Consider the following 25,043-nt stretch of genomic DNA (forward strand, 5'->3'; position numbering starts at 1 on the left):
AAGTTTTGAGTGGGGATCGGTAAATTTGTTGGTATTTTGTGTTTCATGCAGCTTTTGCTTCTTCACACAATTTCGTGATTATAAAGGTTGTTACCAGGCATCTTGATAAGAAGGAGCCCGTACTGTGGTTGTCAGAGTCGTGAGTCTTTGCATAATAATTTGTTGAGAGTCAAGTGAACTCACTTCTTCAGGGCTGTAAGGTGTTAATGATCCCAGAAATCCATGGAACTTGTTTCTTTATGTTGTCATGTGTCAGGGTATGGGGGGTCCCCAACACTCCAGCAGGTCCTCAGGGAGGACTTTGATTGTGGAACATGATGAAGACAACAGGGCACAGGGCCCCTTGTCCCGTGTCAGGATCAAGAGAGTGCAAGTACTTTCCGATGGGTGTATGTACTGGGGCTTACAGGTCTCTCAAAAGACACGTGTCATACAACAAACACATTACATAGTCAATAGGTAATACCATAAGCGGGTAATATAAACAGACAATGAAATGACTCAGAATCTTGACCTAGTGCTCGTTGTGTAAGTTGAACCAGTTGAGATGCGGTGGTGTTGGCTAGTGTTTCTGCTTCACCACCACTTCTCTTCAATCAGGGCACAAACAAAACCAACTTGTTGTTGGCAGACTGACCTGGATGGTTTGCCATTGTGGCCTTCATCTTTTACCATCTCCCTAAAAAGAGTTAGCCAGGTGTAAACTGTTGCTTTCGTTGGGGGCATTGTTTCTGTGAACTTCTGTAAAGTAGCCATGATTTTACCATTTTCTCCGTTCATCCGGCACCATAAGTTTGGCGTTGGCTCTTGTTTCAAGTTTAGGAGAATCCACGTTGCTCTGGCAGGAGCTCTTTTCAAATTGGTCTTACCCTACTGACTGTCTCAAACGAGGTCCTGTTCAGATGTGTTACAATAGCTTAGTATGAGTTTATTTTGGTGCAAGAAAATGAAATCCGTGCATAGTGTTCCCCCTCCTCGTTGGCATTTTCTAGGGGCTTTGTGAGCACTCCCTGTGCACAGGCCCTTGCACTTTTGTTTGTTAGTGGTGTGGAGTTGTAATTGTGAATGGAACCTATACTTGTAAGAATTTTTATCTCATGAATATTCTGCTTGGATTGTTGACCACTCCTGTTCTCTGAGCCACTGTTAATGTTTTACGAAGCCCTACATATGAATGGGCAGAAGTGCTATCTCTTATTGTCAGTTTGATCAGGACACTGGGGTGGGAGAGGGGAACACACAAGTCTTATGTACAAAGTTGAATTGACATAAGCAGGTGGGTAGGTGGAAGAAATGCAGCAAGTCATGAGAACTGTAATGTTGTATGTGTACATTCAGCATTTAATCATTTGATATTTATCCCATTTTAATTGAATGCTTTCAGTGACGCAGGCTTGGTTAAAGGTGATAAGGACACAACTCTGGGCACAGCTGGTCTGCATTCAGTGCTTAGGTAAGGACCACAGCTGGAAGGTGCTCCGACTGGTGCACGGTGGTTCAGCCCCAAGGACAGGGTGTGCTGATGCCAAGGTCCTCTGACCCTAACCCTATGATGCCGAGCGTGACATTTTTGTAACATTTAATTTAAATGCATATATTAATATGTATATTAATAACCATGAAAGTAAGGAATAAAAACAAAAATTGTTTTTCATGAAATTAAGATTTCAGGCATTATAGGGCTACATAAAACTTGTAGAAATCTAAGTCTGGGATTCAGGAGCTGGGAAGATGAGGATATCATTTATTGGCATTAAGGTGTGCATATCTGCTAATCCAGTTCATAAGGGTAGATGAAACTATTTTTGAGGGAGACACATGAGAACAGAAGAATGCTAGGGCCACCGATGAGCTCTCTTTTTAAGGGTGGAAAAGAGGGTGCTGAGTCAGTGAAGGGCATTGAAAAGTAGCAGAAGAATGTAAAGTAGGTCAACACTTAGAAATCGGCAAAAGTAATGTGTGACAGATAAAAGAAAAAAGATCATATTTATAGTTGATGCAATGTTTGAATGTTTTTAAATTAAGAAACATAGAAAACGTTTTTTAACATAGCTAAGAAAATGTATTTGGCCCAAGTATCTAATGCACTTCTTAGTTTAAACACTGAAGGCTTTGCCAAAGTGTGGATATAGAAAACCACTTTGAAAAATAAGGGTAATTAGGAGGAACTTGCCTTGCTGACTATAAAGCATTCAGCTACAGGGATTTCATATGTGCGTGTAAGTGTAAAGTAGATGAATCTGAGAATAAAGTGTAGAAATCCATGGGAGAGAAAGGACTGGTTTGCAAAGGGACTTTAACATTCACCCAAGACAGTATCAATTTTTAAATTCCTTTCCACGTCTCAGGGAAGTTATCTTTTTTGGAATATTTTTTGCAATGAATGCTGTGACCTCACACTGGAGGGTTTATTCCTGTTACTGGTGAAATCTAAGTTTTCTTAATGACAATGAGGCCTTTTACAGAGTTTCAAAAATATTTCATTTCATGGATAAAAATAGGTTGTCCAGACTCCCAACACTGCCGCTGACTCAGCCATCTTTTCTGGGACACCTGTACCCCGTTGGTAAACATCTCCATTGCTGAAAATGAGAGCCAGGATGGAGGGGCTATTAAAATGATAGATAACCCATCAGAAGCAGGACCAGGAGTAATGGGTCCCTGAAGGTATGGGAAGAGGAGGGTGGGGCAAGGGGGCCTGGGGAGCTGAGAGTACTGATGACAGGATAACCACTCTTCATGGGAACAGCACAATTGTATGTGAATGGATATATTGGATTGTGTAAGATGTGGCCAAAAAAAAAGAAAACGGAATAATTTTCGGGGTTATGATGGGGGAGGGAGGGGTTAGAGAGATGCAGATAGCAAGGAGTTCAAGAAGAAAGAAAATGTTTTAAAACGGATTGTGGTAGCAATAGTACACCATGGAATGTTACATCTGTAAAAGCTCCCAATAAAATGATGTAAAAATTAATTAATTAGTTAAAATTATATACACAATAGCTTCAAAATCTCCATCCCAGGAGCACATTTCATAGGAACAAGACCCGTCCCTCCTTTTCTAAGAGCCAATGAAGACATAGGAGTTAACTTATATATTACATAATATTTTATATCCATATTTGTTAACATCACCGTGTCTAAAATGTTAATTTAAGGTTCATCCAGCCATATATAAAAAAATACATCTGTGTCTGAATGCTTCATGTTTTTTTATAAGCTTTGGAAATGAAACCATGGATTCACCCGTAGCTCTGGAACACACAATCATCTTTGAAACCTGGCTGGGCCGAGTTCTTGGAAGTCAAGCAGCCCGCAGCTTGTGCACACAGCCAGAGGGCAGGATGGAGTCCAGGGTGATGGCTGCCATTGGGCTCAAACAGCTGGAGAGGCGTTGATGCCACCATTGAGATTTAGCGTGCATCGTAAGTGCCAAGAGTATACATCGGAGAGAGAGCCCGGTTCACAGGGTGGATGACAGCCTCATCTGATGAGATGAGAAGACTGTCCAGGAGCACCGATCAGCTCTGCTTTTAAGAGATTGATGAGCCAGCAAAGGAAACGATAGCAGCCAGAAAAGCAGATGGCAGGATGAATGGAGCCAGGGAAGGAGAGAAGTTTGAACGCTGCCAGAAAGTCAGAAGAACCACAAAACCAAACTGACCGCGGTTCCCACTCACAGTGACTCAGTAAGACAGGGTAGAACTGTCCCTGTGGGTTTCTCAGACTGTAACTCTTTATGGGAGCAGAAGCTTTATCTATAGCACTCTGGGTGGCTGATGGTTTCAAACTGGTGACCTTGCAGTTAGCAGCCCTACCCATAACCACTACATCTCCAGAGCCATCTGATACTGAGGTGTAGTTATTACCTAGGGCGGTTTCAGTGGAGTGTGCAGTAGCATGTGTATTGTCTGCATATGGAACAGATTCTTAGTTATAAAATATTGCTGATGTGTTAGTCTTAGGCAATTTAAGGGGAGCTAACAATGTTCATATCACTCGCTTTGAGACAGGATTTTCAGTTTTCTGTAGATGAGAATTCTTTGGGCTGTGAAGCATGAATCGCCATGTCAAATCATGTCCAATGAAAGGAAACTGCTCTGAAGTGGGATAGACTAATATTGTGAGCCAACTGTGGTATAATTTGAACAAATGTAGTGTCATTACATTGTTTTTAAACCTTTGGCAAAATATAATGAAAACTCGTGCCTAATGTAAGCTTTAGGAGTTAAAACATGCATTCTAAATAATAAGGATGAAGACTGTTGAGGTTTTTATGAGTAACCATTTTAAATGCATTCATATTTTGCAAGCACTTTTGATGTGATGCCTATGTCAAATGGTTGGCTAAGGTAAGAGGCTTGGTTTTCATGACAGTAGACGCTTTAGAAGGAGCACTGTGGGCGCAGCGGTTAAGCTAACGGAGAGGTGGACTCACCAGTCGTTCCACAGGAGAAAAGAGCTGGCAATCTGCTTCTCTCAAGAGGGCAGCCTCAGCCCCCAGGGCACAGGTTCACGTGTGCTGTAGGGTTACGCACTGGGCTGCGATCTGTGTGGTGGGCAGTTCAGAACCACGCGCAGCTCCGTAGGAGAAAGACTAGGCTTTCTACTCCCATAAGCACTCACAGTCTTGGAACCCATGGGTCACCATGAGTCAGCACTGACCCGAGAGCGGCAAGGAAGGGTTACTATACTTCAGTCAATTTGATAGCAACAGCAGGCATTTTTGAAAAATCACTTAAAACATAAATTTGCGTTTGGTAAAGGCAAAACTATCTTGTGTGGCATAAATTTACATTTGAAGTTAGGATTTGAACTGGACTGTGACATTTGTTGAGAACGGTAAGGTTAAGTGTGATGGAATGAGCAGGGCAAGAACTACTTCAAATCTTTTCATCTCTTACCCGGACCCTCTGTTTTGGGGTGTTAGAATGTTGGGGGGTAAGGGTGGGCGCCTGCTGGCAGCATCCTGGAGAAGTCCAAACACCTTCCTAAGGCTCTGTACTTGCGCTCTTCCTCTGGCTAACGCCTGTCTCTGTCACCTGTGAATCCCTACCAATTCTTCCATTTTTACTGCTTGCACCAGTCTCTGCCCAGTCTTACCTGCATTTATTTATTTTTGTTTTGAACTTTGCTGTTAAATGCTGGGGTGAGGTGATAACTCATTGTTCTTTTGACTTGAACCTCTGAGTGTGTGCATTTCTTCATAGGGGCCATCCGAATGGCATCTTTGGTGTCTTCAATTCATTTTTAAATGGAATTTTTCTTGGTTAAGATGTTGGTATTTTTTGGGTAAATTTCAGAGATTCATTCTTGTTCGGTCTGAGGGTTCTCTCTGTACTCATTTGGTGAACTCTTTGGGTGCACCTCTCTCAAACTCACTGCCCTGGAGTCAGTGCGGACGCATCGTGACCCCTGTGGGTTCTGAGACGGTGGCTGTTTGCCGGAGCAGAAAGCCCAGTCTTTCTCCTGTGGAGCTGCCGGGGGTTTCCAATCTGCAGTCATGAGGATCGCAGCCTCGCGCTGAACCACTGCCCACCACCAGGGCCCCTCTTTGGTGCACACAAATGCCAATCTTAGGAAGTCTGAGTGAAGTTTGTCTTCGGTTGTGTCTTTTCCATTATGTTTGGTAATGTACTTATACCATGAATGAAGAAGGTCTCTGATATTGTCCCTACTTTTTCTTTGATGATCGCTATAGTTTTAGGTTGTACATTTAGGTCTTTGATCCATCTTGAGTTTGTTGTTTGTATATGGTTTGAGATGCGTTCTGTTTCACTTTGCGAATGGATATTCCGTTTCTGCAAGCACCAACGCTTCCACATTTAATGAGTTTCAGCCCCTTGTGAAAGATAAGCTGTCACTGGGTGAATGGATTTACCCTAGAGTCTCTAGAGTCTGTTCCTGTGGTGTATGTATAGATAGTACCAGGCTGTGTTGAGTGCCGTGGCTGCGTAGTGGTTTTGAGGTTGGAGATTGAGAGGCTCTTTACTTTGTTCTTCTTTAGTAGTGCTTTGACTATCTTGAGTCTTTACCCTTTTCAGATAAAATTGGTAATTAATTTTTTCAGCTCTTTAAAGACTGTTGCTGGACTCTGGGATTGCATTCTATCCATAGATTGCTTTGGGTAGTGTGTTAGTGTGGGTTGACTAGAGAAACACATTCAGAGACACACTAATGTGTAGATACAAGAGCTTTATATACAAGAGCAATTGAATATTGAGAAAACATTCCAGTCCATTAGTCCGATATTAGCCTATGTGTCCAATACCAATATGTAAATTCTTCTTTAGACTCACGAAACACATGCAATGATGCAGAATGCAGGAAGATCACCGGCCAGTGGTTGGAAGGTCTTGTGGATCCAGTGGCCGTATAAGCATCTCAGAGCTGGTGTGGGTCTCCACATGGCTCCTCCAGCTCCAGGGATCTGGCTCCATCAGCATAGCTCCATGTGGCTTGTCAACAGGAATGTCTTGCAGGGAATGAGTTTCCTGCCTCCAGCAAGCTATTTATCCCCTTAGCGCCTCCAGATGAGCTCATCAAGTTGCCACTCGATTGACAGGCTAAACTCCACCCCCTCAACCGTAAAAGCCTCAAGTTGGCACCACATTAAGTAACTGCTACAGATAGTATTGATATTTTCACAGTGTGGTATTTCTTCCATTTGTGTTGTCATTTTAGTTTTTTTCCTCCTTAGTTTCTTTTAGTAGTGGTTTGACATTTTCTTTATACGTTCTCTGTTTCCCAGGTTAGATTTATTCCTAAGTAGTTGGGTATCTTTTGTGTGGTTATTTTATTTTTATTTATTTATTTTTTAATCATTTTATTGGGACTCATATAACTCTTATCACAATCCATCCATCCATTGTGTCAAGCACTTTTGTACCTTTGTTTCACTCATCATTCTCAAAACATTTGTTTTCTACTTGAGTCCTTGGTATCAGCTCCTCACTTTTTCCCCTTCCTCCTCGCTACCTCCTCTACAAACCCTTGATAATTTATAAATTATTGTTATTTTGTCATATTGTACACTGTCCGATGTCTGCTTTCACCCACTTCTCCACTGTCCATCCCCCAGGGAGGAGGTTATATGTAGATCCTTGTAATCTGTTCCCCCTTTCTCCCTCACCTTCCATCCACCCTCCCATTATGTGGTTATTTTAAATGGTATTTTTGTCTTGGGTTTTTTCTTTCCAGAGTTTTCTTTTTTAGTGGAAAGCAGTGTTTTCTAAAGTGGGTGATACAGCCTCCTGGTAGCACTGGAACCACCCTTGAAGGCTGTAAAAGCAGATAGCTACCCTTTATCCTGTATTGTGGGTGAGACAGTTAAGGTTTATTGTGCCAGCCTGCCCGATAAACACATGTGGGGTTAATTGAAGGGCGTAGAGAGCCTCTCCTTTCTAGCTCTCGGGTCTCTTGCTTTCTGATGGTCGGACCAGCGTGCAGCTGCCTTAGCCAGTTCCCTGCTTCAGCTGGCAAGGCTCACTTCTTGCAGGACATCCTTGAGGAGAAGCCACATAGACCTACCCTGATGCAGCCCTGGGTGCTGGAGCACCCGTGTGGAGACCCCTGCCAGCACTTAGGTGCTTACATATTCACTGACTTGGCTTTCCTCCTGCAGTTGGCATCATTGCATGTGTTTTGTGAGATTGAGGAGAACTCTGTAGATCGATGTAGGACATATGGGCTAATGTTGGACTTACGGGCTTGAGCAGCACTGGGTTGGGATGCTTTCTGAATGTACACTTAGCCTTTATATAAAACTCTGTTTCATACATACAGGTTTCTGCGGATTTGTTTTCCTAGTTTACCCAGACTAACACAATGGGCTATAGTATAACTGTGCCAGGGGTAGGCACTGAAATTATTTTTGGTGGGAGGGGGGAAGGGGATGGTAGTACAAATTAGCTTGGGAACTTGTGTGTAAAGGCATCCAACTAATTTTTAGTGTTCAACACGTACATGACCACTTTGCTGGCTATTTCCGTTGGTGCGTTTCTTCCCGGGTCTGGGTTTTCTGTGTGTGGAATCATGTCATCTGTACGCAGAGAGGACTTCACTCCTCCTTTACCCATTCGGATGCCTAAAGTTTCCCTTTCCTGCGGTTTTTCTCTTGCTAAGACTTCCACCATGATATTGTCTAATTCTTGGTCAGGATACTCTAAGTTTCTCTGTTGTGACTAATACTGACTGTTGACTTTGTGTGTACATCCTTTACCATGTTAAGGAATTTCTCTTGTACTGTATATCAGTTTTGTTGAATGTGGGTTTTTTTTTTAATCAGGAATAGCTATTGGATTTTGGCAAATATCTTTTCTGCATCTATTGGTATGATTATGTGTTTTCCCTCCTCTGTGTCAGGGATTATGTTGGTTGTTTTCTGATGTTGAACCCTCTTTGCATACCTGGTATGATTCCCATTTAGTCATGATGCCTTGGTTGACTCTTCCCAAGGATTTTGTTTCACAGGTTTTCCATGTGTGTTCATGAGGGATATCAATCTAACATTTTCTTTTTCAGGTATGGCTTGGCTGGGTTTGAGTATTAGCTTGTTTCCTAAGCCAAATTTGGGAGGATTCTATGCTTTGGACTCAAATACTTTGAGAAGAATTTGCATCGGCTCTTCTCTGAATGTTTGGTAGCATTCACCAGTGAACCTATTTGGGGCCATACTGGCTTTGTCTTTTATTAATGACCTGACCACTTCTTCTTTTGTTATGCATGGGGAGGGTAGGTAGAGTGCTTCCAGAATTCTGTTCATTTCTCCCATGTTCGCCATAGTATTCTGTTAACCTTTTCATTCTCATTGTGTTGTGGTGTAAACCATTCTTATTCATGTTAATGTGTTATTTGCATTTTTTGCTTTTCCTTTATTAGATTTGCCACTGGCTTATCAATTTTATTAATCTCTTCAAAGAACTAATTTCTACTCCTTTTAAATCTTTCTATTTTTCTGATCTTCATGTATTGCAGTTCTAGTCTTTATTATGTTTTCTGACTGTTGACGTGTATGCTGTTTTTTCTGTTCCATATAATTTTCCATATTGAGTTCTGTTTGTAGTTTTTTTTCCCTATGGTGCTATACTTACTAAATCATTAAGATTTTCCTACTTTTTTCTGGGAAAAACTATTTATTTTTTGAGGTTGCCTTGTAATTTGTTAATTTCTTAACAACTTTTAAAAGTCTGGTTTGTCTTGTAATTGGCTTGACTTCCTCTCCATTTGAAAATTCTGTACACGATTCCCTCTTTTTTCTTTGTAATTGTCTTCCTTTATAAATGGATACTGAGGGTTCCCCTTGCCATTGTTGTTGGTTTGTTTTGCCTTAGGCACCTCAGTGGTTGACTTCTGGGTGGGGTGTGTGTGCCACGGAAGTTAATCTCAGGTTGCTGGCGGACATGGCTGGTTCTCTGAGACATGGTGGTGATTGTATGTTGGGCTATCATTATTGCCTTAGCACCTTGGTTGAAAATCAGTGAACCATTCATCAGGGACCCACTGAGGACTCCAAAGTTGAGCATACGCCGACATCAGGGAGAAGTTCAGAGTGCTCAAGTTTATTACTAAGAGGAAATGGGAAAGGGTGACCTAACTCCTCAGGGCCAAAGGGCTGTCAGCGTAAAGTTTTTAAGGTCACTTTCTTCTCTAAGCGAGTGTCTCAGTAACACCTTGTCCAGAGTAACAGACCACACCGTGTTATATGTGTATTGTTTGCTTTAGAATAAATTCATGATTGAGGCACCAGCTCTCCATTTTCAGAGGTCAAAATGCATCTGTGGGAATTTCAGTTCCTGTTAAGATTATCCGGCAGCCCCTTGTATACTCTTTCCCCAAGATCCCACCAGACTGGCCCATGCAAGGGCATTTAGACAGTAGCAGACCAGGCTGTCTTCCAGAGGACGCACCTAGCGGAAGGCCTCCCGGGCTGCCCTATCGGAGGAGTTCTTAGCAGGCCGCCTGCTGCGCCTCTGCCTCTACTTTGCCTCTACGTAGTGCTCCCTCTCTTGAAATTACTGCATGAATTTTCTCCTTTAAACTGTTCATATGTTCCCATCAAGTTTGTATGCTTGGGATAAATCTGGGTCATGGTGTATTGTTCATTTTATATATTTTGGATTGAGCTAGCCAATATTTTGTAAGATATTTTTTCATTCATATTCCTGAGGATAATTGTACATCCAAAACCTAACTTCATTATAGTGTCTTTGTCACGTTTTTGCTTTTGGGCCAAACTGGCTTCTTCAATAATTGAGGCAATGAGCTCATCTTTTAAAAAAATTTTTTTACATAATAATGACATCATGTTTGAGTGCTAGAAAGAACTTAGCAGTGATTTCTTTTGGGGAAATTTTGTTGTTTGTCTTTTGCAGTTGTATGACTGACTGACTACTCAGATTTTCTCTTCTTGTGGCAATTCTGATAAACTGTCTTTTTTTTTTTCTTCAAGAAACAGGTGGGTGTATTTTGCCATCAGCAGTTGGTAACTAGGGACCTAAATGAGGACCACTCTGGGGAGTCTAGAGTTTCATAGAGAGGCAGTCTACAAATACCTTTGGCTGATAGCTGGAGCTAAAGTCAGGAGGAAGCCAGCTATACATTTGACTTGCCTTTGCCTGCTTGGTCACTGTTAGACAAGTGATAGAATGCTTCCACACCGATACTTTCTCCCATGAAAGGTTTTCCTCTCAAATTTGGAAGGAAAACTATTTTCACGAACCTACCTTATACTCAGTGAAGACTTAAAAATAATTTTATCAGAATATGTGTGTGTGTGTGTGTGTGTGTGTGTATATATATATATGCCACATTGAATGAAGGGGGGAGTGCAGAGTGGAGACCCAGGGCCCAAGTGTCGGCCACTGGAGATCCCCTCATAGAGGGGTTTAGGAGAGGAGATGGGTCAGTCAGGGTGCAAGGTAGTACAGACGAAGAGCACAGCTTTCCCCCAGATCCTGGATGCTTCCTCCCCCCAACTACCATGATCCGAATTCTACCTTGCAGGGCTGGATAGGGCAGAGGTTGTACACTGGTACATATGAGGGCTGGAGGCACAGGGAATCCAGGGTAGATGATACCTTCAGGACCAAGGGTGTAAGGGGCGATGCTGGGAGAGTGTAGGGTGAGTGGGTTGGAAAGGGGGAACTGATTACAGGGATCCACATGAGACCTCCTCCCTGGGAGAGGGACGGCAGAGAAGGTGGGGAAGGGAAACTCCGGATAGAGCAAGATATGACAAAATAACGATGTATAAATTACAAAGGGCACATGAGGGAGGGGGGAGCGGGGAGGGAGGGAAAAAAAAAAGAGGACCTGATGCAAAGGGCTTAAGTGGAGAGCAAATGCTTTGAGAATGATTGGGGCAGGGAATGTATAGATGTGCTTTATACAATTGATGTATGTATATGTATGGATTGTGATAAGAGTTGTATGAGTCCCTAATAAAATGTAAAAAAAAGAAAAGGGAAAAAAAAGAAAGAAAGAAAAGAAAATGATTAGGGCAAAGAATATACAGATGTGCTTTATACAATTGATGTATGTATATGTATGGACTGTGATAAGAGTTGTATGAGCCCCTAATAAAACGTTTAAAACAAAAAAAATAAAATAAAGTATACCAGATTTTCACCATTAAAAATAAATAAAATAAAAATAATTTTATCATGTTATTTAAATATATATAAACAATGTGTGTTCACAGCCCTAATGTTGTCAGCAAACCAAAACAGACTTCAGAAGTAAACAGACGTATAAAGACTGGAAGTATAAAGACTTCCAGAACTAAACAGAAGTATAAAGCCCAAGAACCCAGTCATCTCTGCTTTTATGTCAAAGGCAGTGTTGTGTGATTCTGAATGTAGTCTTGGAGCCGTGGTTGCCCCCTTCCTCATGCGGCGACCCTTTCATGCAGTTCCTCATGTGGTGACCCCCTAGCCACACAGTTACTTTCGTTGCTACTTCTTCACTGTCATTTTGCTACTGTTATGAATCAGGCTACCCCTGTGAAAGGGTTGTTTGACACCCAAAGGGGTCACGACCCACAGGTTGAGAACTACTGCTCTCGAGTAAGATAAAGTATCTTCTCGGCTTTGCCACTTGCTTTGTACAAGGGACCTGCTGCTGTGGGTGCCATGGAGCTAGTCCCACCCGGCAGAGTGGGACCGACTGCCCTCTGGGGTTTCCTAGGCTGTCGCCTGTGGAGCACATCGCCAGCACTTTTGCTCCATGGAGTTGCTGGTGGGTTTGAACCACCAACCTTTGGTTAGCCACTGAGCTCGCAACCATTGTGACTTCAGAGCACCTTGCAAGTGACCTCAACTACCTATTTGTAAAGAGAAAAATAATTTAATTAGAGTTATTGGAATGAGGGAATGTATATCAAGCCCTAAAATAGTACCTAGCAATTTTTTTAAAAAGTTCAATATACTTTATTAGTAACTTTACTAACCATTAATGTTACATTGTTATTCTGATATGTGGTCGGTATAGAGCTCTTGTGTGTCTCTTGGGTAAACATCAGACTGTTAGCTACAAGGTCAGAGTTCAGAACCCCCAGCTAGCGACTCCATGGGAGAAACAGACTCTGCTCTCATACAGTTCTAGCCAGGGTCCATACAGACTCTGCTCTCATACAGAGTTCTAGCCAGGGTCCATACGAGACTGGTTCGATGGCAGATGGTGACAGTAGCTTGATGACAATGAGAATGGTTCTGATTGACAGTGATGGAGTTAATGGTAGAAAGTCTGGTTCTATATGTCTTTTTAAATTTTGATTTCAATATAAATATTAATGCATAGACTCTGAAACTTATTCTTGACCACAAAATTGTTAGAGCAAATGGACGAAATAATGAAGTGCAAAAGCTGAACAGAAAATTTCAAAGGAAAGCTAGAGATAATGAAGAGTTATACTAAAGGTTGTAAATTGAGAATGATGGGGGTAACAAATGTACAAATGTGCTTTATGCAACTGATGTATGCATGGATTGTTATGAGAGTTGTATGAGCCCCAAATAAAATGGTTAAAAATAAATTATAATAAAGACTGTAAAAGCCCGGAGCTAGAAACCCTAAACGGAAGAACATGTTTGGCATTTAGGCTGAAAGAACCAAAGGGAAAATTCAAGCCTTGAGTTGCTGTGCTGAAGGACTCTGCAGGCGCAGTGTTGAAGGACACAGAAAGAAGGTGGAAGGAATACACAGTCACAGCAAAAAGGATCGCCCTGCTTTCACTCCTCTATTTAAAGAAGTACGTAGCTTATCAAGAACCAGAGAACGGAAGGAAGAAGTCTAAGCTGCAATGAAGGCAAAAAAACACTGCAATTGACAATGCCCATTGAGAAGTTTTGACAAATGGATGGATGCAAGCTGGGAAGCACTCACTAGTCTATGGCAAGAAGTTTGGAAGCCAGCTACCTGGCCGTATCCGTGCCCATTTCAAAGAAGGTGAACCAACAAGATTTGAAATTGCTTAGTAGCTTCTTCACACACGCATAGACACAACTGAAGATAATTCAAAAACCATTGCAGCAGTACAGTGACAGGTAATTGCCAGAAATTCAAGCCAGATTCAGATTGAACAATATCTTTGCTGATGACAGATGGCTCTTGACTGAGAGCTGAGAATACCTGACAGATGCTTGCCTGTGTTTTATTGATGACACAAAGACATTCAACCATACGGATCATAACAAATTATTTATAACGTGAAGAATGGAGTTCCAGAGCACTCCATTGTGTTTATTTAGAAACTCGACATGGACCAAGAGGCACTTGTTCAAACGGAACTAGGAAATACTGTCTGGTTTAAAATCAAGACAGGTGTGTGTCAGGGTTGTATCATTTCGATCTGTGTGCAAATAATCTGAGAAGCTCGAATATATGCAGAAGAACATACATCCAGATCTACAATTTGTGGTATGTTGGTGATGTAATCTTGCTTGCTGAAAGCAAGGAGGACTTAGCACTGATAAGATCAGTGACTACAGCCTTCTATATAGGTTACACTTCAGTATAAATAAGACAAATCCTCATAATGGCACCAACAGACAGCGACGCGATAAGTAGAAAATATGAACGTTTCCATGGAATTCATTCCACTTGGATCCACAGTCAGTGCCCACGGAAGCAGCAGTCAAGCGTTGCTATGAGTCACAATCTGTGATGGCAGTGAGTTTGTTTTATTCCATTGGGCAAATTTGCCAGATAACAGAGTGTTAAAGAGCAAAGATAACATTTTCAGGACTAAAGTGTTTCTGACGCAAGTGTTCATGTTAATTTTAATTGCTCCATATGCGTGTAAAATCTAGACAATGAAGGAAGGAAGACCAGAGCTGAATTGTGGTTTTGGCAAAGAATATTAAATAATACTGTCATCGCCTGCCAAAAGAATGAACAAATCATCCAGAATGCTCCTTCGAAGCAAGATGGTGAGACTTCAGCTCATGTACGTGAGCCATGTTATCAGGAGGCACGGCCCCTGAAGCGGAATCCCTTGTTTGGTGAAGTGAGAGGGGCAGCACCTCCGTGAGGTCGGTGGACAGTGGCTCGTCAACATGGACTCCAGTAGCTCAGTGGCTGTGAAGATGACACAGGCTGGGCTGTGGTTCATTCCGGGTCACCTGAGTTTGAACTGACTCAGTGCACAGCAATAACAACAGCAAACATGTAGTGTTTACCTGCCCAAGTTAACATTTCGTGTGGTTTTGATAACCTTATAGCTTTGTTTGCTCATCTAGAATAATCACATCTCACACTTCCCACCTAAACTCTGCCAACCAGTCCTCCTGGAATTTCAGCTTTTAATGCCTTGTCACTTGAGAACATAAAGGCGAGTGTCTAATCCAACTATTGCTCTAAGGAAATATAAATCTGATGGGTATTTTTCAAACCCTTGAGATGTAGTAAATGCATTATTGTTCACCATAGAGCTTATCCTCAGACAGCGGAAGACCCAGTAAACTCTAACTACTACTTTGCCTCAGCAGTTTGAACATACTTTCTTACTCATTTTTGTATTAAACTTGACATTTATTTCAGTATATAGCTAACCCATAGTTAGTCCTTGTTAGTGTGGAATCAATACATTAACCTTAAAATACCATTTAGCATTGGTGGTGTGGTTGGTATATATTAATACTAACACTGGAGAAATATTTTCATCTGATGGTACTCAAACAAAGTTTAAGAGTCTCTTCATAAGATTGCCAGTGAATTTCAGAATTATTAAGAAGCAATTTAATATTAGTACCTGTTGATTCTCAAGGTTGTTGTGTACTATGGAATTAAATGGATAGGCTTTATTAAAATTCATGATTTTATCTACTTTTAAAAAATCATTTTATTGGGGGCTCTTTTTTAAATCGTTTTATTAGGGGCTCATACAACTCTTATCACAATTCATACATACATTGATTGTGTAAAGCACATTTGAACATTCATTGCCCTCCTCATTCTCAAAACATTTGCTCTCCACTTAAGCCCCTAGCATCAGATCCTCATTTTTTCCCCTCCCTCCCCGCTTCCCCCTCCCTCAAGGACCCTTGATAATTTATAAATTATTATTGTATCATATCTTGCCCTGTCCGACATCTCCCTTCACTCACTTTCAGTTGTCCGTCCCCCAGGGAGGAGGTAACATGTAGATCCTTGTAATAGGTTCCCCCTTTCCAACCCACTCTCCCTCTACCCTCTTATTGGGGACTCTTATAACATTCCATGGATCAATTGTATCAAGCATATTTGTACATATGTTGCCATCATTTTCTAAACCTTTACTTTCTGTTTGAGCTGTTGGTATCAGCTTCTCTTTTTCCCCTCCCTGCTCCACTTTGGTTTTATTTCTCCTAATTTTTGTACTCTCCACACCCCATCCCTGACTGCAAGCCCGTTAGCAAAGGTCTCATTTTATTATGATGTAGTAACTTTATCTGCACACTGAGTTCTTTGGAATTCCACATGCTTAGGTGTTCTGATTAGGCCCGTTTTACAAAATATTTGAGCTGTTTTAGCACCTTCACCCAGGTATTGTCGTCGTCGTCGTCATCGTGATTTTAGGTGGTTCTGACTCATAGCAGCCGTGGGGACAGTGGCATAAACAGTGCTCGTTCCGGCACCGGCATCAGCACCATGTGTAAGTCCACTTTTGCAGCCACAGTGTTGGACCGTCTTGAGGGTGTTCTTTATTTGCACCAACCCTCTGCTTCTCCTTTTTTAACAGTTTATGACCATTTCGTCCACATGTCATACAAGTCAGTCACTCAGTCACATCGAGAAGAGTCGTACAGTCGTCACCATATTCAACTCGAGAACATTTTCTTCTCCCTTGTACTCACTGGTATTCATGTTATATATATTTTTCTGATTGTGGCAAAAATAGATACACCTTCTATGTGTCTAATTCAGTGCCATTGATTCTACTCTTCATGTTGTACAGCCGTTATCGATAGCCTTTGCCTAACTATCCTACCACCTATGACGTACACTCAGTGCAACTCTTCCGCCTTCACCCATGGTGACCACGGGCAACTTTGGTTTCCTCTTCGTTTATTTAATGTAGTGTTCACACGTTACACACTTCTATGGTTAAGTCGCTTTTAAAATGAGCTGTAAGCACATAATCACAATCAGTTCTCCAGCTCCCTCCCCCTCCCAGATTCATTGTTTGCTTCCCAGGTCTCCTCACCCTCCCTGTTGACCCTCTGCTTTCCAAGCATGATGCCCTTCTCCAGGAGCGGATAACGTGTTCAAAGGACAGGAGAGAAGGACTCCCCATTCTCCCTTCTAAGGAATGGCCAGGCTATACTTCTTCCAAGACAGATTCACTTGTTCTGGCAGTGCATAGCGTGTTCCGCATTTTTTGCCAATACTTGTAATGCATACGATTTTCCTTATGTGAACACATACAATTCCTTTTGATTCCTCTTCTGTCTTACACTAGTTCAAGACTTAGAGTGTACTACTCCACCGTCACACTATGCCGTTTTCATGATGCTAAGTTATAGTGTCTTTTTTTTTGGTTATAGTGCTTTTCATTTGAAAATTATCGGTTCAAAAAGGAAGTTTTATGTTTCTATCTGGTAAAAAGAATATGACATGAATAAAATGGTCATCAGGTTTCTTAAGAATTTGCAGGTTGAATCGCAAGTTACAAAAGCAAAGGAACACCGAAATCACAAGGCAGCGCTTGGATATGAAAGGATTATTCAAATGGTTCATAATATTCTTAGTGCATCAGAATGAAAACAGTTAAAGAATATTTTGACATGAAATTGTAGCTCTCCCAAGAATTTGTGTAATCCGATATGAGAGAAACATACTGTATGTTTTTGGTCTCCCCAAAATGTGCTTCTCTCTCTTAGGTGATCTTACACACTGTTAACTAGCAAGAGATGGAAGCCCGTGTCTACGTAGCCTAGGTACAAGAGCAGAGACACACTATAGTTTTGGGGTACCGGCATTGGAGAAAGGGGTTTTGGCAGTGTTTTATCATCCATCATACCTCATTTTCGATTGACTAAACATATGTGAGGTCACCAGTCCTCCGAAAAGAGCCCATGCCTCTGCTTCTGGTGATGAGAGTTCTGATGATGCAGGGCTAAGTTGAAAGTTCATGCTCTTGGTTAATGCAAGGAATACTGTGTGCGGTGCGTTGAGGCCGGCAGAACCTTTTCTTCGTGCCTTTGGAGTAGAGATGCACCACGCACAGGCTCCTCTCTTGTTTTCCTTGTAGTATAACTGCTTCTTTTTCGTTTCCTCCTTTTCTGTTTTTTTTTTTTCTTTTAGAGGGCAGGGCTAAGTCAGGAATTACCGTCACGATAAAGAGAAATAACAGATTTCCGCTGCCATCAGACAGGCGCTGTGTTTACTTTTTCCGAGGTTCCCCTACAGCCCGGGCCGCCCCGCGCAGGGGTGCTTACTGGACCCAGTTTGGAGATGCGTTTCCTCGCGACGCCAGGTGGTGGTCGCCGGAGGAAGTTGCCGTCCCGGCAGTGTGGGGCTGTCTCGGTGGTAATGGTCTCTTGCTCTGCTTCTTTCCCTCCAGGAGAGACGCTGCTGATCCTGGATCATGGAGGATTGCCTTCACACCTCCTCGGAGAATCTGTCCAAACTGGTCAGCTGGGCCCACAGCCACGGCACCATTTGCAGCCTCATTCCGAACCTGAAGCACCTGCTTTCTGAAGGTTCCCATGGGAACCTGACGGCGATGTGGGGCTGCAGTGCTGGCCATGCGTACCACTGGCCGCTGACGGCCACTTGCAGGGCGGGGTCCCAGGAGAGGGTCTGTTTCCCGGATAACCGCAGTTTTAACTCCGACAGCCCCAGTATAATTGGGGTGCCCTCGGAGACGCAGACCAGCCCCGTGGAAAGGTACCCGGGGAGACCCGGGAAAGCGAAGCTGGACTGCAACAGGACCAGGGACTCGTGCGACTTCTCCTACTGCAGCGAGCCCTCGGAACTGGACGAGGCCGTTGAGGAGTACGAAGATGAAGACACCCTGTTTGACATGGTGTGCGAGTCTTCCGTGACCGACGAAGACAGTGACTTTGAACCCCAGGCTCAGAGGCCCCCAAGCCTCGCTCGAAAAAGGCCTGGTACAGCCACGTCCTCTCTCCATCCCGGCTCTCAGGCGCAGACGCTCGAGGAGTACAGCAGTGACGTCGTCATCAAGAAAATCAAGCAGGAGATCCCCGAAGACTATTACATTGTGGCTAATGCAGAGCTGACCGGGGGGCTGGATGGGCCCACCCTCTCTCTCACCCAGATGGCCAAGCCCAAGACGCAGACTCACGCCGGCCCCTCCGGTGTAGGGCCTGCCAAGCCGACGCCCCACGGAACAGCAGCCATCAGCACCGAGGCGGACCCACACGCAGTGTCTGCGTCTCCCTCTGTCATCTCCAGACCAATGGCCCAGAAGATGGCCAGGGTGTCTCTGGCTTCTCCCAGCAGGGGACCCTCTGCTTCCCACGGCCCCAGCCAGCAGGTGGCAATGCAGATGCCTGTGAGCACATCCCACCCTAACAAACAGATCAGCATCCCCTTGTCTGCCCTGCAACTGCCTGGACAGGATGAGCAAGGTGCTTCCGAAGAGTTCCTGCCTCATCTGCCCAGCCAGGTTTCCTCCTGTGACGTCGACCTCTCTCCCTCCGTTAACACCGAGCCGGAAGTGAGCTCCAGCCAGCAGCAGCCCCCGGTCTCTGCGGCCGTCACTACCGAGGCCACAGCGCAGTGCATACCAGGTATGGCATGTGAGGTGACCATGCGTCCCTCATCCGCGTCCTCCCAGAGTTCTGCGCCGCCAGCCCTTCAGAAACCCTTGGCTCAGCTTGCTAGCGTGTAGGCTTTATCTTCAGAAAGAGATTGACGTGTCCTATTATATTCAAGTGAGACTATCGAAGCAGTTCACCTGAATTGAGACCAGCCGTTCAGTTGATGTCCTTGGTGCTGAGTGGACTGCTGTAGCAGGTGCCGCCCACTAGGTTTAGGGTTGAGACCGCACCTGAAGCTACATTTTCCTGTCATAAAGTTATTTTTGAATTTTTCTTTTTAATACTCCTCTGTCAGTAGCTTGCTTATTTTGGTTTCTGTTTAAACCCAAAATAACATTAGGTGAGGCATGTCATGACAGTAGGCATCACGTTCTCCCCCTTGTTTTAATTATTTATTTCGGCATCCGCTTGGCAGTTCTATTCACTTTAGTAGATGTAGCAGTTCAAAAAAAGAAACCAGGTTTTTTAAAAGCCACAGAAAATTCTAGAAGCAGTATTTTGTCTTATTCTCAGACTTTAGAAGAATCAGATGACTTTGTATTTCTGAGTGTGCGAGCCTAACCTGAATGGAGGAGAGAAGGGCACAGTTGTACGAGTGATGTCGGTCCATTCTCCTGTAGCCCCAGCACTGTATTTGTTTAATCTGGACATGGTTGCATCAAAGGGCCTGGGGGTGGAGGGGGGGATCTTAGGCCCCTGAGTCCAGGGTTCAGATCTAGTAGGTCCTAAGTGGAAGCCAAGCAGAGCCGCATAGACCTAGGGAGCACAGCGAAAGCAGGCCTCTTCCTTTCCTTTGGTCCCTCAGCGGGCAGTCAAGTATTTTGCGAAAAGCCTTCTAGAAGCCTCAGGCACGTGTGCCGTTATCCTTTTAACGTCCTCGAGGTTACTCTACAAATTTTCTTTCCCAGCTGTAGTGTCCCAAGTGTATGAGTCCCCTCCAAATTTCTTCCGTTTATGATTTTAAAAAACATAATCATGATTGCATTGATCAAGCATAAATGGAAATATTCATGTCCCTGTCCAGAATTGTACATTTCGGCATATTTATTTATTAATGGTGTCATTGAAGTATGTTTCATATATTTTAAGGTTCATTCTAATAAACGTGTTCGGTTCAGTTATTTTTGGTGTGTTCCGAGTTGTGGATCTTCCGCATGGTCTCTCTGAGCACATTGTCAAGTAGACTGTTTTGTGCCCACCGACAGCCCTGCGTGACTCTCCCGCCCCTCCATCCACTGGCAGCACTGTCGTGCGTGGCTTCCTCAGATTCTGCTGTCTGGCCCATTTTATATAAATAGGGCCAATCTGTGGCCTTTGTGACTGGTTTCTTGCATCTAGCATGTTTTCAAAGTGTATCAATGTGTTACAGTGGCATTGATGTCATTCCTAGCTATTGCCAGATTTATTTTTTTTGCATTGTGTGGCTGTGTGTTTGTCTCCATCTTTTGTTGCTCTTTCCATCAGTTGATGAATACTTAGATGGTTTCTTCTTGTTTCCTAGTTTCAGGAATGCTGCTCTGAACTTTCATGTACAAATTTGTGAGAGGACATACATTTTTATTTTGCTTGGAGAATGACCTAGAAGTACAATGGTTCGATCAAATGGTAACTCTGGAGTCCCCTTTCATAGGAACCAGTACATTGTTTGCCAAGGTAGCTGCGGGTTGCAAATTCTCCACGTGGCCCTGATCGTCCACATTGCGCCCTCTTGTCCTTCTCCTCCCCCTAAAATCCTCGCTACCTACGTGGGCGTGAAGGAGTAGTTCCTTATGGTCTGACTTGCGTGTCCCTGCTGAAGCTGATGTTGACAGTCTTTGCAAGTGCATGGGGGCCGTTTGTGCCCTTTCTTGTAAGACATTTTTTGCTATTCAGATTTTTTGCCCATTCTCAATGAGGTTGTTTATTGGTTCTCGGTACAAGTTCTTTCTGTATTCCAGATACAAGCCCCGTGTGTATGATCTGCAAATGCAGGCTCCCATTCCGTAGGTTGTCTGTTCATTTCTTCCCTCCCTCCTCCCCTCCCTTCCTTGGAGTTTGACCTTTGGCTAACTTTCTTTTCCTTTTATTAAGCTGTCTGTGACCGTCTTTGTGCTAGGAAATCTAACTCTAGGTGCAAGTAGAATATATAAGCATAACCTCTTTCATTTAAATATCTGTGAATCTGCTCTGTGTGTGTGTGTGTGTGTGTGTGTGTGTGTGTGTGTGTGTGGTCTTTTTCAGTGTAAAATAGTGAACTTATTCTGACAGGGTTTTCTCCATTCTCGTTTAATTTATATTGAAAGGCAGATTTCAGAAATCTTATTTTGGAACGTGACTCTGCACACCCAGGCAGCTTCGGAAGCCTGTTGTTTCTGTTGTGGCCATCTTCCACTCGCTCACCCCTGCTCCAGGCCTGCTTCGTGGACAGTAAATAAGACACGGAGCTTCTTCAGTAGATTGTATGTGAATATATTACTGTATAATTATTTGGGGAAAGAACTTTATTCTATTTGGAAATGAAACCAATTTAGCCTGTTTATTATGTGTAGATTATATTCTGCTGGGTATTTTTCTTGCATTGAAATTACATTTGTCATAATGGTTATAAAATGTAGGTCCAGCAAAACGGAGCGCATTCCATATACAATCATTAACTGTGATTTGACGTTACTCTCAAAAAAGGATTGTTTCGGTTTGGAGCTGACCTTTTAGAAAAACAAGAACTGGGGGTGGGAATGTCCTAGAATTTCCTAAGGAATGATCCTGGTGTTGTGATCTAGTTCTCTTTGGAAGGCTGTTCTATTGCTGAGATAGTGTTAGCTTTAACAAAGCACGGCTTGGGCTGGAGACCTTAATGGGGCAAGTCAAGATCTGGCTGCTGTTTTTCTTTTGTGAGTTGTATATAGAGTTAACTTAAAATTTACTTTGGTACATGAAGCCCAAGCTGAGTTCTGAGTGCTCAGGTTTTATTTGTGTTCACATGTTGGTTTATAGTAGATAATCTTCCATTCTAAAAGTAGATTTTAAAAGTTTAGAATCCAGCGTGCCCAAATGTACCTGAATGACTGCAGTGGACCTCATGTTGCTAATGTAACGCTCACTCAAGCCTAAGCCAAGAGGGAAGATTTTGGACAGGACGGGTGGAAGCTAACTCAGACGTTTTAGAAACGGATGCTGCATAAACTGGAGTCTCTACCAACTCATAATAGAAATACTGCATCTCTGATTAATATTTCTAAAATAAATAAGGTGACAAGTGACAATTGAGTAAGCCAGAAACAAAGAGAAGATGCTCCGTTTTTGTTGAGTTTTGCTGATGCCATTTAAATTCTGTTTCCCTAGTAAAAAATCATTTTTATTTCTATTCAGAACTAGCAGCCATAAAATGTTAATCAAGATGTGATAAAATCATTAATTTTCAAGTCGACCGCCATACTGCTCAATCTAAATCTTCGCAAACCATAATGAGAACAGAGAACATCTATTATTGGGGAAATTATTGACTATCTACCACTAGCTTGGATTCCATTAACTTTTGAGGTTTTACTGTAAATTTAGGCCATGTGTCATAGTAAAAATGAAATCATGAGTTATGGGTTTTTTTTAAAAAATGAATGTATGTGGATGTTTCTCGAAGGTATATATCTTCCTCTGCGGTTTTTGTGTGAAGACCTCTTAGTAATCTGCTCTTTTCCTAGAAGTTTTAAGAAGGCATTTTGGTGTCTGATTCTTTTTAAATATACAGAGCATGATACATGCTCGCTTGTAGTAGATAATCTACTTACATAAAAGTATGTAAATGTGAACGTGCACATATTTATCCTTCTCTGAGAGATTCAGGTGTTCTTTATAGATCAGAAATGATAATCTGCCATGCATATTGGAGATCTGTTTTCCCATTACTTTTTCATTTTAATGACTATTTTGATAGGCGGATTTTCTTTTTTTAGGAAACTTTCATTTACTTGAAGTGCGAGGGGGCCTTTACGGGGGCTTGGAAAAACGTATTTTTTCCTACAGATATTTTGAAGCTCCCTCATCCATGTTTTTCCCAGGATCCTTTTTGCCTTTGTTATTTTGCTAAGGAAGTCATTTCCCCACCTTGATATCAGGTAAACATTTACCTCTATCTTATTCTAGTTCTGTCCTTACTTCTCTCTATTCAGCTCTAGGAGTAGAATATATATTGGAGTGGGACCTCATTATTTTTCCAGGTCATCAACTGTTCCAACAAACTTGATGGAATAATTTCCATTTCCAAATTAATTGATACATACATCACATTTTTATTCATCTATGGGTCTGTTTCTAGATTTGTACTTCCTTATTAATCATTCCATTAAAAAAATTTTACTGTTTAATTTATAGAAAAGAAAACACGTCTAGACAGGCCTGGAAATAAACTCACCCCATGGCTCAGTTTTTGGCCTAACAATAGGCATGCATAGCGGAGAATAATAACAGAGGTAGGGACCCGTAGAACAGTCAGCCACTTGAGATCCAGGGACCCTGTTAGGAGGGCTCGGAAAGAAGCAGGAGTGGAAGCAGGAGGCACAGGGAGGAAGAAGGCTCAGTGCTGAGACATTGTAAGGATGTCGCAGACTGACGTGAAGCAAAATGGAAGTGAATTGTTGAATTGTAAACCTATTTGCTCTGTAAACCTTCACTCAATTCACAAAAAAATGTTGGAAAAAATGCTTTCAGAGAGAAAGAAGAGTATCGTGTAAAACATTTAATAGAATAATTTTTGGAAAAATATTGATACAAAATTGTGTTCAGGGAGTTTTCCAAATGGACTAAAATATTGATTACTTCCTGTTACTTGGTCTGTGGTGACACACGTAAACAATGGATTTCTTTGTCAGCACAAGAAACTTGACTGAATGGAGAGAATCACGGTTTCTGTGGTCTAAGGGCATTTTCAGACTAGCCTTCATCCCCGCTCAAATCAAGGCTGTTTCTCTCTCTCTCTCTCTCTCTCTCTCTCTCTCTCTCTCTCTCTCTCTCTCTCTCTCCCTCCCTCCCTCCCTCCCTCCTCATTTTTTCCATGGGCTCCCTTGTGTTAGCTCCTTCAGAAGGTGCGTGTCCCAAGATTGCAGGGGGTGGTGCTGTGCTTGCTGGCCAGCTCTTCAGGAGGTGTGTGTGAGTGCGTTCCTCACCACACCACAGCCTGGAGATTCTCTGAGCAGGCCTGCATAGCTACCCTGAACCAGCGGAGGGGCATCACGCCCCACCAGGGTATGGTGCCAGGACCCATCTGAGACACACTGCCTTGTAACGTCTGGTTGTGAGGGTATTCGTGGGGGCTGTCTGCCAAGGACATTCTGCATACTGTTCTTCAGAGGGAATGTAGGGTGGCAGAAAACAGACACCTACTGCTATTTATGTGGTTTTGCTCGTTATATTGAATGTTGTTTTATTTTATATTGAACAGGTAGAAATGGAAGTTATGTGTGCCGTCCAAAGACCAGGGTGTAAAAAAAGTAGTGTTCTAATATAAGGGGTATTTGATGGACAAATATATCCATGTTCTAGAGGCACAGATTAATGTTACCAGTTTGATATATTTCCTTGTTCCATAAGAAAGGCATGCCTCTTCTTATAAGGAGGAATGAAACAAAACTGTAGGAGGCTGGTCCAGGTGTTTCTTGGTGGGTGACCAATTAGTCCCCTGTGCCTCTTTGTCTTTGCAGACAAAAGCATTGCAAAATAACTCAGTTATTTATGACCTTGCAGCTAAAAACATTGCTGAGATAACTCAGTTATTTATGACCTCTTTAAGATTCTTTTGAACCC

General features: G+C 42.7%; 1 protein-coding gene across 2 annotated transcripts in view; it reads left to right on the forward strand.

The window, feature by feature from the left end:
• The window catches only part of KIAA1958 (KIAA1958 ortholog), a 171,141-nt gene that overhangs the window by 63,941 nt on the left and 82,157 nt on the right, over positions 1-25,043 (forward strand). For both annotated transcript variants that reach the window (XM_075560328.1, XM_075560327.1), the window contains exon 3: positions 18,044-19,238. In XM_075560328.1, the coding sequence (XP_075416443.1) occupies positions 18,068-19,238 (1,171 nt within the window). In that variant the 5' untranslated portion in view covers positions 18,044-18,067. The remainder of the gene's footprint in view (positions 1-18,043; positions 19,239-25,043) is intronic.

The sequence above is a fragment of the Tenrec ecaudatus genome, chromosome 10 (genome assembly GCF_050624435.1).
Source record: "Tenrec ecaudatus isolate mTenEca1 chromosome 10, mTenEca1.hap1, whole genome shotgun sequence".
NCBI lineage: Eukaryota > Metazoa > Chordata > Mammalia > Afrosoricida > Tenrecidae > Tenrec > Tenrec ecaudatus.